This window comes from Penicillium digitatum, chromosome 5 (genome assembly GCF_016767815.1).
Source record: "Penicillium digitatum chromosome 5, complete sequence".
NCBI classification, from domain to species: Eukaryota; Fungi; Ascomycota; class Eurotiomycetes; order Eurotiales; family Aspergillaceae; genus Penicillium; species Penicillium digitatum.
The window spans coordinates 1,636,929-1,650,437 of NC_089388.1; the positions used below are offsets into that span (position 1 = coordinate 1,636,929).

At 49.6% G+C, this 13,509-nt stretch overlaps 5 protein-coding genes across 5 annotated transcripts; 2 read left to right on the forward strand and 3 right to left on the reverse strand.

The window, feature by feature from the left end:
* Nucleotides 1-551: 551 nt before the first annotated feature.
* Pdw03_1773 (Non-histone chromosomal protein 6) lies at nt 552-2,069 on the reverse strand (the record flags this gene model as incomplete). The annotated part of the gene is made up of 6 exons (XM_014681004.1): nt 552-712; nt 764-859; nt 914-988; nt 1,246-1,293; nt 1,514-1,665; nt 2,032-2,069. 6 exons carry the CDS (start codon nt 2,067-2,069, stop codon nt 552-554), a joined length of 570 nt encoding a protein of 189 aa, XP_014536490.1.
* Nucleotides 2,070-3,657: 1,588 nt separating this feature from the next.
* On the reverse strand, nt 3,658-4,697 carry Pdw03_1774 (Centromere protein Cenp-H; the record flags this gene model as incomplete). Its single annotated transcript, XM_014681003.1, has 3 exons — nt 3,658-4,027; nt 4,082-4,253; nt 4,352-4,697. The coding sequence occupies 3 exons, from the start codon at nt 4,695-4,697 to the stop codon at nt 3,658-3,660; spliced, it is 888 nt and encodes a 295-aa protein (XP_014536489.1).
* An 80-nt stretch (nt 4,698-4,777) lies between these two features.
* Pdw03_1775 (Atg11p) lies at nt 4,778-9,100 on the forward strand (the record flags this gene model as incomplete). Its single annotated transcript, XM_014681002.2, has 4 exons — nt 4,778-4,845; nt 4,946-5,057; nt 5,121-8,828; nt 8,951-9,100. 4 exons carry the CDS (start codon nt 4,778-4,780, stop codon nt 9,098-9,100), a joined length of 4,038 nt encoding a protein of 1,345 aa, XP_014536488.2.
* A 379-nt stretch (nt 9,101-9,479) lies between these two features.
* Pdw03_1776 (KRR1 small subunit processome component protein) lies at nt 9,480-10,544 on the reverse strand (the record flags this gene model as incomplete). Its single annotated transcript, XM_014681001.1, has 1 exon — nt 9,480-10,544. The coding sequence occupies one exon, from the start codon at nt 10,542-10,544 to the stop codon at nt 9,480-9,482; it is 1,065 nt and encodes a 354-aa protein (XP_014536487.1).
* Nucleotides 10,545-11,137: 593 nt separating this feature from the next.
* Nucleotides 11,138-13,396, forward strand: Pdw03_1777 (uncharacterized protein; the record flags this gene model as incomplete). Its single annotated transcript, XM_014681000.1, has 1 exon — nt 11,138-13,396. The coding sequence occupies one exon, from the start codon at nt 11,138-11,140 to the stop codon at nt 13,394-13,396; it is 2,259 nt and encodes a 752-aa protein (XP_014536486.1).
* Between the last annotated feature and the right edge of the window lie 113 nt (nt 13,397-13,509).

Consider the following 13,509-nt stretch of genomic DNA (forward strand, 5'->3'; position numbering starts at 1 on the left):
GTGGGCGAAGCAACGGAGGTTGGAAGATTCGCACAACATTTGAAACAAACTCAAAAGGTTAAGCTTCGAGCTTCGACCCCGGATTACTAGGGCGGTGAATGACGCAGGCGGTGAGCCCCGCCCGATTTTGTGGGGGCAAAAAAGCTCAGCAAGCTCCCGAAGCTTCCCCGAAGCTCACCAACCACAAACCAGAGCCGAAGTAAGGTCAATCTGAAAACGGCAGAGAAACCCCCTTGCACAACAGACTGAAGCTTATTTTTACATCATCCTCACAATGCAAGCGAGCATGCCGGCACTTGTACGCTGTTCTTACGATCATCTAAAGCTACTTGGAAGTATCCTTGGCGCTCTGTTAGAAAAAGGTTGAGATTTCCCTTTGATAACTTGATACCCTCGATAAGAGCAAAGAGGAACAGTTCAGAAGCAAGTAAACCCCAGCCGTCCTCCAAACCCAGAAACCGTGCACGAAACCGACCGAAAAAAAAATCAGGAGAACCATTAGAGAAACACAAACGCCCAGAGGCAAAAGACGAAGTGAAGCTAGAGGGCATTTAAGAGGACTCCTCCTCTTCCTCCTCCTCAGCCTTAGCGAGGTAGGCGGCCTTCTCCTCCTCGTAGCGCTTCTTGTCAGCGGCAGCCTTGGCGTCGTAAGGCTTGCGGTCGGTCTCACTCAGAGCCTTCCACTTGTCACCGAGCTGCTTACCAACCTGGCCTGTAGGGGTGTTAGATACGTACACCGAAGCTAGGTAGGGAGTTCACTGACCGAAGCTGATGCCGGGGTTTTCCTCGCGAACCTTGTCGCGGTTGTCATTGGCAAAGAACATGTAGGCGGACAGACCGCGCTTTGGCGCGTTGGGGTCTAGCAAGTAAATTAGCACAAAGCTGGTGGAAATCAATTTGAGACTTGACTTACCCTTCTTGCGGCGCTGAACGCGCTTCTCGGGGGCCTTGCGGGTAGATTTGGTGGTGCTTTCCTTAGGCATGATGACTGTTGAAAGTTAGAGGTGAATTCCGAGGTTTTTTTTGCCATGAAAATGTATTGCGGGAGAAACAAAATTTGCAATTAAGTCAATTAAAGGGTTTTATGCGCAATTGACATAGTACTGAAAGGAATCGGAGTGGAGGTGAGAGAAGAAGAAGAAGAAGCGTGGACGCGAGTGTTTGCTAGACGCGTTGCGCGCAACTCAACCACTTGCGACCGAGGGAAAACAGAGCTTCGAGATGATAGGTATAAGATCGACTCACATGGATTCGACGACCACAAATTAGAATATGTTGAAAAAAAAAATTGAACTGTGGGTTTTCAAGTTAGTTCGGGGGACAAAAACATAGATCAGGATGCAGCGCGCGACCGCAAGTCGGCGCAAATTGGAAAAAAAAAGACAGGCAATGAGGTGAAAATAAAGGATTCCAAGGACCAAAGGAACTGGAAAAAAACAGAAGTGTGGTGGTGGTGGAGGAAATGTGATTCAGATGTGTTGATTTATAGAACTCGGGGGTTGATATGCAGTACCTTTTTTGTATGGGAGGGAGTTTGTATGGGGAGTTGGTAGTGTAGGAAGATAGTAAGAGAAGAGAAGAGTAGAGGGGGGAGGGCCGTAGTAGTAGCAAAGAGAGGGGGCCACAGCAAGGGAAAGGCAAGCACGGTTTTGCTGGTTTCGCTGACTGGCTGACAGAAACGTATGGTTCGGTACTTGTAATTTACGCTGGCCACCATACTACGTCTGAAGAATTTCTGGAAAGTTAGGTATTATTTCATCATTAATCAGTGCAAAATTTCATTCACACCGTTTGCAATGGATTTATTTATGCCTGCTTTTGCTCTTCTTTTTTTGCATCCAATGGCAAGTCTTTGTGGGCATTTTCGTGTGCTTGAGAATTCAATACGGAGTTATGAAACGAGACCATCATTCCGGCACTTGGAACTTGTGGGTTGCGCTCCGTCATATTTAATAAACCGCGCAAAACGTACAGGTACACAGTACACGGTCACACCATAGTAAAAGCGTCTGCTTGGCAAGTATCTCATACCTGTCACTACCATGAATGAATAGCTTAAATTGTAACATTTGGCCTAGTGAATAAAACCACCGGCAACGATGCTCTTTAAGCCTATGATTGTTGTAGGTAGGCATGTATCTACCATAACGACTCCAGAAAACTGAAATTTCCTCTCAGAGACATACGGAAGGAGGGTAGAAAGAACAAGTATTGCATAACCTTGAAATATATTTACCTCGGGGCAGTTTTTTTTTTTTTGTACGGACACTGGATGCTATGGACTTGCTTCCATGTAGTATAGCGTATAATGGCTTTGGTCGCGAGTTGTAAGGCCATGCATTGGTACATGAACTTATACGGGGTAACCTTAGCTCTTGGAAAAACAGGCCCCAATTCACCATCATTGGTACCATTACTTTAGTGGGTAAAATAAGAATCCAGAAAACGAGGTCTACATAAGCTCTCGGTGTCAAAACCATTGACAAAATCTTTCAGTTGAGTATTCTGTGTAATAGTGCAAACCCTAATTATCATAGACGCAAAGCGTGTCTGGAGGTATATGTGTGTGCACATAACAGTGTTGGTATTGAACCATCATCTTTAGGCAAGGGCGGATGGTTGCTCAATCACAAGCGTGGCGTACCCTTTTAGCGTAACCCCAATTGAAAACACGGCTGGGTAGGTACTTAAGAACCTACACTCAGGGAGCATTAACGAATTGACATAAATTACCCTGTTGATAAGGGTCATACATGTTATCGCTGTTTTCTTAATCCGAGGATTACATATCCACAGGTTACAAAGTGAAACGGTATGGGCATGGAACGGCTTAGAATAGATGGTCAAGCTTAGGCTCCTTCCTGACAGAGCCGAATCACACCATCATCACAAACTAAATTCAGAATGGATCTCTTTTCAATGATGAGCCGTAGCAAGGATACTTCACCTACTCTGTAGAGTGCTACTGCTCAAAGTCGCTTAGATTTCTCATGGATCTTGCAGATACCACGGAGTACGAAGTCCTTTGTCGGCTAAAATCTCGCTGGAATTCATCAATTGACAGATCAAGAGCAAAACTCGGTGGTCTTTAGGAAGTAGAGATTGTCAAATCCATAGAAACGCATAGACCATCCGTGGACAAGTCTGGTGTTCCCTCAGCAAAGAGGTCCCTATTTTACACATACCGTTGATACTGCTGTACTGTGGGAATGTTTGGCGGGCCAATCCACCCGTAATGTACTGCATACAGTTCCACGCCTTCCGACAGGAAAACGCCGTAAAGTCGCGTTTGTATTATGGACTTCAAATCATTTATCTCATCTCTACATAATAAGAAAGAGAGCCAGTTATGCACCTATCCGATCATAGAGCCCTTACTTCTAAGACACAACGAGAGTCTAAATTGTACACCGCTGTGCATAGCCGTTGTAATTACAGTACTGATGAACTCAACATGTCGCTTGGGTAATTTAATTATCTAGTCCACGTTGTTCGGCTCAAATTGACCATAATCTTTTCCTTATCTTTGCAGTAGAAATTGCATGTTACGGAGACTTGGGTATTAACGTACAGTGCCTATGCTCCCAAGTACACTTAGAGGCCAGAAGTAGAAGAAGTGTTAAAAAAGGGCATCGGGACGCGTCAAAAAGAAAAACATCAGTCATCACTTTCATCCAGCACCAACGCGCGCAGCGTGTCGTCATCAGCCCAATTTAGTCCACTGGCAACAACTACAGCACTTGCGATGGACTTCAGAGTCTCCCATTGAGTTTTGCGCGCTTTTAAATCTGTTTCAAAACTGTCCAGTTGCGATAACAGCTCGGGGTCTTCAAGCTTCTCTTTCCATGACGAGTCTTCTTTTGTGAGCTCTAGTAGCTGGCGCACCAGTTCCTGGTTTTGGCGATTGATCTGTAGATTCTTTACCTCCAGGTTTGAGAGCTGCCTCATCACCAAGTCATGCGCCGAGGCAAGATTCTCATGTGCAAGTGCAAGCACATCACGACGATTTACTAGACAAAGAAGGGCTCTGTGTGTGCTTTTAGACTTGGGTATAGTTAAGAGCTTTTCGTGGGTAACGTACCTCTCAGCAGGGGTGGCAGCCTTCAGGTGAACAGCTTTGAGAATAGGGTCGGTCATGAGGATGGTGCGGACGGCTTTCCTCCTGACAGTGAATGTAGATCGCGCCTCAAGGAGCTCACGTTCCGCGATTGCGAGCTGTTCTTCGGCATCTGTGCCCGAAAATGATTCCAGGTCTAATAGGATGAAAAAAATCAGAAAGGGATACAGACAGAAAAGTTAAAAATAAAGAACCAAAAGATAACAAGCATAGTGAAGCTTTTGTCACATGTACCTTGTTCGAGAAATGCCTTTTCCAGCTGTTGTTCCTGGACCTGGTGGTAGAGCTGTAGCACCAAGGCCTCTTTATCCGATAAAGTCACGACATCGCGAGAGTCATCTGCAGAATAATCTAGTAGTGTCACCTCACCAGATTGCAGGTGAGGCAGCGACTGGCCATTTTTGGCAGCCATGGAGATGTAGATCCCATGAACGCGGGCGGTATCTGGTGATGAGAAGATGAGACCGGAGGCGGTGGACGAGCTTCCCCGGCCACATGAGGTTGCTCCGCAACCTTCAACACCCTGACCGGCCTGATCGGGGGCTTCAGGACTCTTATCATTTTCTTTCTTCCCTTGCATGTATTTTCTTCTTTGAGAAATCTTTCTCGCTTTCCTCTATCACTGAGCATTTTATATCGCCTGGTGAAAGAGGGGGGGTAATGTCGTTGAACATCTACATTGCTCACACTGGAGAGCATTTCTTGCCTGATCCAGTGGCATGTGCCTCGTATGTCTCCACTTTATCTTTCTGACTTTGTCTACCATCTGTTAATCTATGTTTGAATGGACTGTCTGAACCCCAGCTGACGCCCGTCTATCGTCTTTAGTCCCGATGCTTTGAAGTCATGGATTGTGCGCAATACCTCTATTCCGCCTCCACGGCAAATTTTGATGACCGCCCGGGGAAAGAATGTCAAGATCCAAACGCTCGCTACCGAGGTGCGACAATCTGGATATCAATCTTGACATGGAGATAGGCTAACTCGTAGGCGATCATCGCAGAACGAGATCTTTGTATATGACCGACAATACATCAGTGAGCCTGGCGATGTCGATTTTCCAGAACTACCTCCTCCTGAACCATTCCGACCCGGTACCCCGCCAGCGATTCTCAAAGACGTGAACGACCTTCAGGCATGGCGGAACCTCTACATGACACGGTGCAACTGGGCCATGGACATATCCAGTCGCTGTGGGTCAATTGATAAGAACTTCCGAGAACACAACGAGCGAAGTGATGTTATAAATCGCGCGGTGGGCGTGGCTCTGGAGAATCTTAAGTCCCATGTGGGGAACCTAGAGCACAGGTTCCAAGAGGCGCAGTCGTGGGCGAATAGCCTTTTAGAAGAACAGCAGGCTGCTTTAGATGGCTGGCAACGAGCTCTTTCCACACTGAACAACATCCCGGCACGTAAAGATTTCCCTCTTCTTGGACGCCCGTCTACGCCCAAAATGGACAAGGATCGACCAACTGGAACGCTGCGTGACTTTGTCGATGTAGGCGAGGTTCAACGGGCTGGATCAGAGGCAGCAGCTGTTTCGGCTGCTTTTGCAGATAGCGTCCACGATATCGAGAAGACAATCGGCGACATTGCCTCGGACACTCAACAACTGGTGGACGAGGCCCTTGCTTCAAATGTTAACGGGGTAGATGGGCTGCTGGAAGAAGTGGAGACCCTTGCAAAGAAGATCGCGTCTGATTATAAGCATGTTCTCAGTCTGCCGAACAACCAAAAAACATTGGCCAATATATCAAGACTAGCATTGAGTCATACCCAGGACCTTCTTCCTTCGCTAGCGGAGATCAGCGTCGAGCTTCAAGCTGCGCTGGAGCATGCTGTGCAGCGCCGGGGGGCCGTGGAGAAAGCGGCCATTGTGCATATGCGCACAATTTCCTCTCTCGAGTCTAGACTTGCCGATGCCCGCGTACGAATGGTCAATCTGGACGTAGGGAGTAACGCCTTTGAGGTCATCTACTCTGTCTTTCAAATGCCAATGGTGTATGGGTCGATTCTTATCGAATCCGTGCGGCGACGAGAATGGAGTGAAAAGATCAAAACTGACTCCCTCACGCTGGCCGAGGAGATGGCAGTTTTGAGAGACGAGGAGCAACGCCGCCGGAAAAAATGGCTAAAGAATATGGGAGACTTTATGACTGTTACTGATTCCACCACACCAGGAATCGAAGTCAACCTTCAAGGTCAGGATGAGGAATGGCCCGACGTAGCTCGGAAAGAGATCGAGTATTACATCGATGATCTAAAAACCACTCATTCCTTGACAAACCTAGCGGAGCAGCTCACTCAGCAACTCAAGGATCTAGATGCACCTACTCGACAGCAAAGAAAACGGGCCAAAGCATTCAAACAGGGCAGCGTATTTGACTTGAGCCGGAGCTCTATTTTACGCGCCGATGACTCCGTCCGTAGCTTACAAGAAGAAAAGACAAAGCTAGAAGAAAGGCTCAAAGGATCTGACAGTCGTGTCCGGAAATTGGAAGACCTTTTGCATCGCCAGAGTCAGCTCAGCCGGCCACCGAGCGGCAACTTCGGCCCAGACTTCCCCGGTTCACCTGCATCCCCACATCCTGATGCACTCTCTAGAAGGTCATCTGTCTCTTCCAGGCGAATCTCAGCGACCCAGTCTCCCGAAGAAAAAGCGCTCATCCAGCGTATTGTTACGCTTGAAGCAGAGCTGGTCGCTGAGAGAGATGCGGTCCAGCGACTCCGCAAGGAAGCCCACGCCGAGCGGCAAACCAACTCTGACAAGTACCAAGAAGCCCAATCCACCAAAAAGGATCTCATAGGCAACCTTGAAGCGCGCCAACGCGAATTTGAAGATGAGCGCCGATATCTCGACTCGGAGCTAAAGAAGTTCAGACTCCGTACCGAAGAAATGGAAGAAGAGCTTGATCGACTCATGGATAGCAGGGAGCATGGAAGACAGGAGATTGACGATCGGATGCACCAACTCGAAATCGACCTTGAAAATGCTCACTCCAAATCCGACGAGGACGCACAGATAATCAGTGATCTAAAGGCACAGATTCAAACTGGGCAAGGGCATGAAAAAACCACCCAGGCCAAGGTAGATGATCTCGAGCACCGACAAATGGAGTTTGAACAAAAGCATCAAGAAAGTTGTCAGGCCCTCCAAGCTATCTTTCTGAACCTCTCGCCCGGGGGCATTGTGCCTCTCGAACTTCCCGACATAATCAAAGCCATCGAGGTTCTCTCTGAGGGTCTGTCGATTCATGCCAAGAGCGCTGAATCAAGTGCATCTCAGGCAATGACCGAGAACAAGGCCCTTAAAGAACAAATAAGGAAATTTGAGTCGGAGGCAGAAGAGCGGACAAAGAGCTTGGACGAATGCAAGGCTGAATTGTCGCGACTAAATGCAGAGCTCTCAAGTGCGCGATCAAGGTCGGAGGAACTGACCGGTGAACTGGACAAAGAGCGATCTAAGTTCAGTTCTTTGCATTCTCGAATAGCTGCCGGAGAGAATGGTTCCGAATCGCTGCGTGAACAAGTCGCCAAAGAGGAACGGAAGCCGGCAGAGCTATCAGGTAAACTGGCTGACGCCGAGAGTGAAGTTCGAAATTTGAAAGATCAGGCCACAGAACGGGAGAGAAAAGCAGTGGCCCTCTCGGAGACCGAGGAACAGGCTGTGGCGCGATTCGAAGCACGGGGTACCAAGTCCTTTGAGCTTTCAAACCAACTCTTCGCACAGGTTGAAAAACTGGGTCGGATGCTCGAGCAATTGGGTTTCACTATCATTCAGCAAGACGGTCAGCTTCTTGTTCAGCGTGCTTCGAAACTCAGTGCATCGTTGGGCCTGGGTGAAAGCCTCGCCCAGTCCGGTATTGTATCCCTGAAGCCAGATACAGCGCTTCTGGACTGGATGAAAGCCGAAAGCCTGGAGGATGAAGATACCAAATTCTCAGCTTTCATGGAAAGTCTAGCCCAGTTCGACGTGGCCCTATTTGGTGATGTTGTTGTCAAACGCGTCAAGGACATTGAACTCCTAGCCCGCAAATGGCAAAAGGAAGCCCGAGGCTATCGTGAAAAATACCACCGAGTTCAGAGCGAAGCTCATGATAAGATTGCCTACAGATCCTTCAAGGAAGGTGACCTTGCTCTCTTCCTTCCCACCCGAAATCAGGCCATTCGTTCCTGGGCAGCCTTCAATGTGGGTGCGCCGCACTATTTCCTCCGCGAGCAAGATTCACATAAACTTCAAGCTCGAGACTGGCTTCTAGCCCGCATCACCAAGATCGAGGAACGAGTTGTAGATCTGTCCAAGTCAATGAACGGTGTAGCATCAGACCATCGCTCCCTCGGGGACACCAGCGACGGCACCTCTCTAGCCGACGAGAACCCATTCGAGCTTTCTGACGGCCTCCGTTGGTATCTCCTCGACGCAGTAGAAGAGAAGCCCGGTGCGCCTGCTACTCCGGGCATAGCAAAGAGCACAGTCGCATCGGCGCACGTCGATGCAAAGGGTAGCATCCGACTTAAACGTGGTACGGACGAGGGCGCCATAGCCAAAACCCTATCCAGGAGCCTTGATAGCCGGCGCGAGAGCTCGAATTCCAAGCGGGGCACCCCGACGCCATCGCAGCACGCGCTCGACTCGACGACTGATCTTGTGCGCCTTGCCGAAGCTGACGCCGGCTCGCAGTCTCGAGAGGCCGCCCCTATCTTCGACGAGGTTCGCCGCGACCTGCTCTCCGGCCCGTGAAAAGTAGGGGATTGACTAATTTGTCTTCCGTCTTTTCCGGGTCTGTTCTAATATAATCTGGCACCACCTGCTAATGGGTTACTTTTGCTCAGAATTATCTGTCTGCACCGGCTCAACTAAACATGAGTGGCACTGCCTCTTCTCTCGCTCAGTCAACGTCCGATCGTCGACACAATGACCGATCTCGCCCATTGGAGAAATTGTGGTCTCTCGATTATGGGCTCGATGGTGGCGCACCATAGAATACTTTCTTTTTCATCTTATTTTTTAACAAGCTCCGACGGACTAGGGCAGTGCATTGATCTTTTGTTTTGGGGGGTGGGGGAGGTGGCTTGGTTTGTCCCCTCAGTGCGTGCACCACATATTGCATGCTATTCGGGGATTTCGAGATGTCCAATTTGTTTTTGTCATTGACTTAGTCCAGATACCCTGCAATGCAATTTACACTTGAACATATCGACATACTTGAAGTGGTGTAGGGCATCATATGCTGGTCGAGCTCTGTGAAGCATACGTCACAACACAGCATTGGAATCGGGTACAGAAGGCAATTTACATAGTGAGTAGGCCAAGGTTGAGTTAGATGAAGGAAGCATGTGATGATTATGAGATGATGGACCACTAGTTTAATCCTTCTATGCCTTCCATGCCGCCCATGTCGTCCCAGAATTGACTGAAATCCACTTTCTCATCTTCGAACATCTGCTTCGCTTGCAGCATCGCAGACCGTTGTCGTTCCGCAGTGAAGCCACCGGGCTGCGAGCTTTCCCATTGGATTAGCTCGACCCAACGGAGAAAGAGATCCTCCTTGCCCATCTCGGCCAACTTGTCCTTGAAGGCGAGAATCTGGTCGCGCTGAACGGATCGTTTTTCGTCAATGGGGGTATTCTCATCGCCGACACGCCAGATCAACCAACCATCAGCATCGGTGTTGACCAGCACTGCAGTGCGGAATTCATCCATCTGTACACCATCGCCTCTGCGAGTATGATCAATAAGAGCATGAGCGCGAACCATAGCCGCGTAATCTAAATTCCAATCCTCATCCACGAGCAAGTAACCCGTTTTTCCTATTTTCTCAGGAGTCACAGCGGCAACGATCTTTTCGCGATGCACCTCGTCCTCTCGGATCCACCTGTTGCGCTCGAGCTCCTTGCTCCAGCTGTGGTTACTGCGGCGAACAATGACCTCACCCTCACGGAAGCCGATGGCACGACGCCAGAGCACGGGCCCTCTGATGAAATTAACAGGCCACGACCACAAAAGAGTCACGAGGAAGTAGTCAATGCATATAGTTCCTGTCCGGCGCAAGATGATCTTTACTGCGTCTGTCCACGGGGTAGCTGCCATGTCTACAGCCATGGAACTTTGGAGCCCGATTAGAGTAGCGATAAGAGCTGGATATGTGCTGATTCCCAAGTACACCCGTAGGCCAATCACAGCTGCTACTACCAGATTGACGATGAGGGGTACGGTGAAGGTTTGCCGCTTCAGTTCCTCTGCTGTGATGTCGATGTGGACTAAATATACTTCGTCGGGGGAGAGTGGTTCGACAAAGGATTGTAAGGCTTTGGGGACTTTGGTAAATGGTGGGATTGGCCCTGAGGACGCGGAGCTTGGTGTTGCGGCTCCAGATAACGTTGTTGTCGTCTTTCCGCGACCTGAGCGCCGGGATGATTTTGCCATAATCGGGGCTGGTAGATATAAATTCCACTAAATTGGTAGATATGATCTGGGTTGAAGCTTTTTCCAGGGTTTAGCAAGCGAGTCGTGCTTTTGTCGGAGCTGTCGAGGATAGGGCAAGTGAACGTGTCACATGTCAATTCAAAAAAAAAGGGTCTTTCGATCATCAGAATGTTGTGAATGATCTCCAGATGATGTGTCAAGGGCAGATAATGTGAGCAAAAGACAGGTAGACAACTTGTCTTGAAGGAGCGGAAGGAATTCAGACGGCCTAACCACATCGGGGAGTGAGAGCGCATTCACCTCCGTCATTTCTTCACAGTGCAGAAGGATCGCGTCTTTCTCCCTTTTCCTTACTTTTCCTGCATGTGGACCCTCTGCAGGCTGCAAGGGGTATTTTGGTCATGTCATTTGATAAAAACAATCGAGTTTCGCGAAACAGACAACCATCACTTCTACTACGCGCCTCGAAATTCGACCAACACGAGATACCCGCGAAGCTCCCATCACCCCCCCAAGAGAATGGTCCGCAACCACGACACGCTATTCGCCCAAGATCTCTAGCTGATGCGTATCGAGACGCATCAAAACACGCCATGTCTACCACACCCGACGAAGAATACAAATTTTTAACGTCACCAAGCCCGCGATCGAGGCGGCAGCCGACTATCACGTTATCGCCGATACCTCAAACTTCTCCTCCTCCTAAAGAAATCGAGGATGCATATCGGCGAATTGATGAAGATGATGCTCTAGCCGATCTTGTGCGCGACTATGACTGGGAGCTGCAGTACAGCGCACGCTCCGGAAGCCGAAGTCGCCTCCCGTCCTATCGAGCAAGGGACACAAACAACGGCAGTGGATCTGCCAATGAGCACACCTTCTCTGACACTGGTTTTTCGGATGAACTCGAAGATCATAGAGCTCGCAAGAGCAGGGACTATGCCAAGGATGAAGAGCGCCTAAAGCGTGTCACGGGCCAACGCTCGCCGGTCTTCAGCAGGGCTCAGGTCGGACGGGATGCCTTAACGGCAGATAACTTGAGAAGACGAATGGAAGCTCAGATTGAGGTAGATCATCCTGTGCGAGAGGCTGACAGGAATGCTGTTCCCTCGCCGAATATACCTACTGGCTGGGGTCATCGGGCAGGTCACCGACAAGAGTGGGAGAGAAAGCCTAACCAGCCAAGTGTTTCCGAAGAAGAAGTGGAAAATGTGCATCGACGCTGGTCGCCAGCTACACAAGAAATCCAATCCCCCAAGCCTATGCGTACTTCTCCTCGCTCTCTGGTGCGAAGCACACTTTCTGCTAGAAGCGCCCTCGAAGAACGCACCGCCAATCCGCACATGCAGCCAACGCAGAAGGATTTTGAGGAAGCGCAGTCTGGTCCAAAGGAGACCTCACCCACTAGTGGCGGCGAGCAAATCCCCAATTCGCCCATCATAGTGTACAAAAACTCGTCGTTCGCGAGGCCCAGCCCCAGCAAGCGTGACTCTCGGGACCTCCTACGAAAACTTTCCAGGACTGAAAATTCCAAGGTTGATCATGTCCAAACTCCCGAGCCACTCAAAATGGTTGAAAGCAAAATATACGACAAGACCCCTCGGGTAACTGGCGCGTGGATTGATACTCCTATGACCCAGCGGGTGACCGAGAAGATCGAGCTTCCCGAAGACCTGACCAAAGACAACTTATCTCAGCGCACAACGAATGAGTCCAAAGATACTGCACCTACTTCAAAACTAACGGATGTCAAATCGAAAGCCGAGGAACCAAAGCCGGCGCAGATTACCGAGAAAGAGTCTCTTCCTGAACCGCTTAATGAGAAAGAGTTAAGGCCCCCGTTGCAGCGACCTCATCTACCCAAAAGTGCTTTGGAGGCGGTCATTGAGGATGCCAGCTCTGGCAAAGACGTCGAGTTCGGAGATGATACCATCGAGTCCTTGCAGGCATTAATGGACGCTGGGCTGGGCGAAACCAGAATTGAAGAAGATGAGGTAGCATACGAAAAAGCCGTCCTCGCCGAGCTCCAAAATGCTAATTTAAAAGGAAGTGACGTGGTTGACTTGGATTCATTGAACGTTAAGCTCAACTCTCTAATGAGACATATCGACGAAGTCAAGAAAGGACTTGACGGCCTAGAAGGCCACGTTGCTCAAGACACCGCAATTGTATCGCAAACAAGCTCCTTGACCAAAAATAACTCGCGGTCATCACACTTTCACACAGGCGAATCATGCAAAGGCTGTGGCACACACTCTAATGGGCGAGTCTACGCCGCGATACCTCTTCCTCGGCTGTGGAGGCGGGGGCCGCGATCCCAACGTCTTCGGCCGACCAAGATCGGCTGGTTTATAATCATCTCACTTTCTTGGTACATCACCGAATGCCTTATGTGGGACCAATATAGCCATCCCGAGATATCCGAAAGCTGCGAAGGCTATTGCCTGCAGCCCGATGCACCTCTATACCCCTGGGTAACTGTCACAATGTTATGGCGGTGGTCACATCTGTCGACTATTTTCACGCCCATTTTCGCTATCTGTGTAGCTTTGTCTCGACTCGTGGCGCAGTTGATGGGTATTTCGGATGGCTACGTGGATGATGCGCCGGAACTTGGAAGTATGATTGGTGAAATCCGCATCAACGGAACGCCAGTTGCGCTCCCTTGGCTCTCAGCCCCCACAGCTGAAAATGTTGTGCCTCAACCACAGCAGGCTCACTACACACAGCAGCCCGTGCAACCAGTGCAACCAGTGCAGCCTGTATGGTCAGCTCGGAACCCACCCCCGCAGAGATGGGACGGTAATCAGCTCTCGGGGGAGGATGCAATGGACGGCGACGAATATCTTTAGTTCATAGGTTACAGTTTTGCTCTTCGAATTCCCACCACGTTTGCTTCCTTTGTCGCCTTTCGATCCGGACTAAGTAAAGGGCATTTCACTGGCTCTTGGAAGCTCCGTTTCCT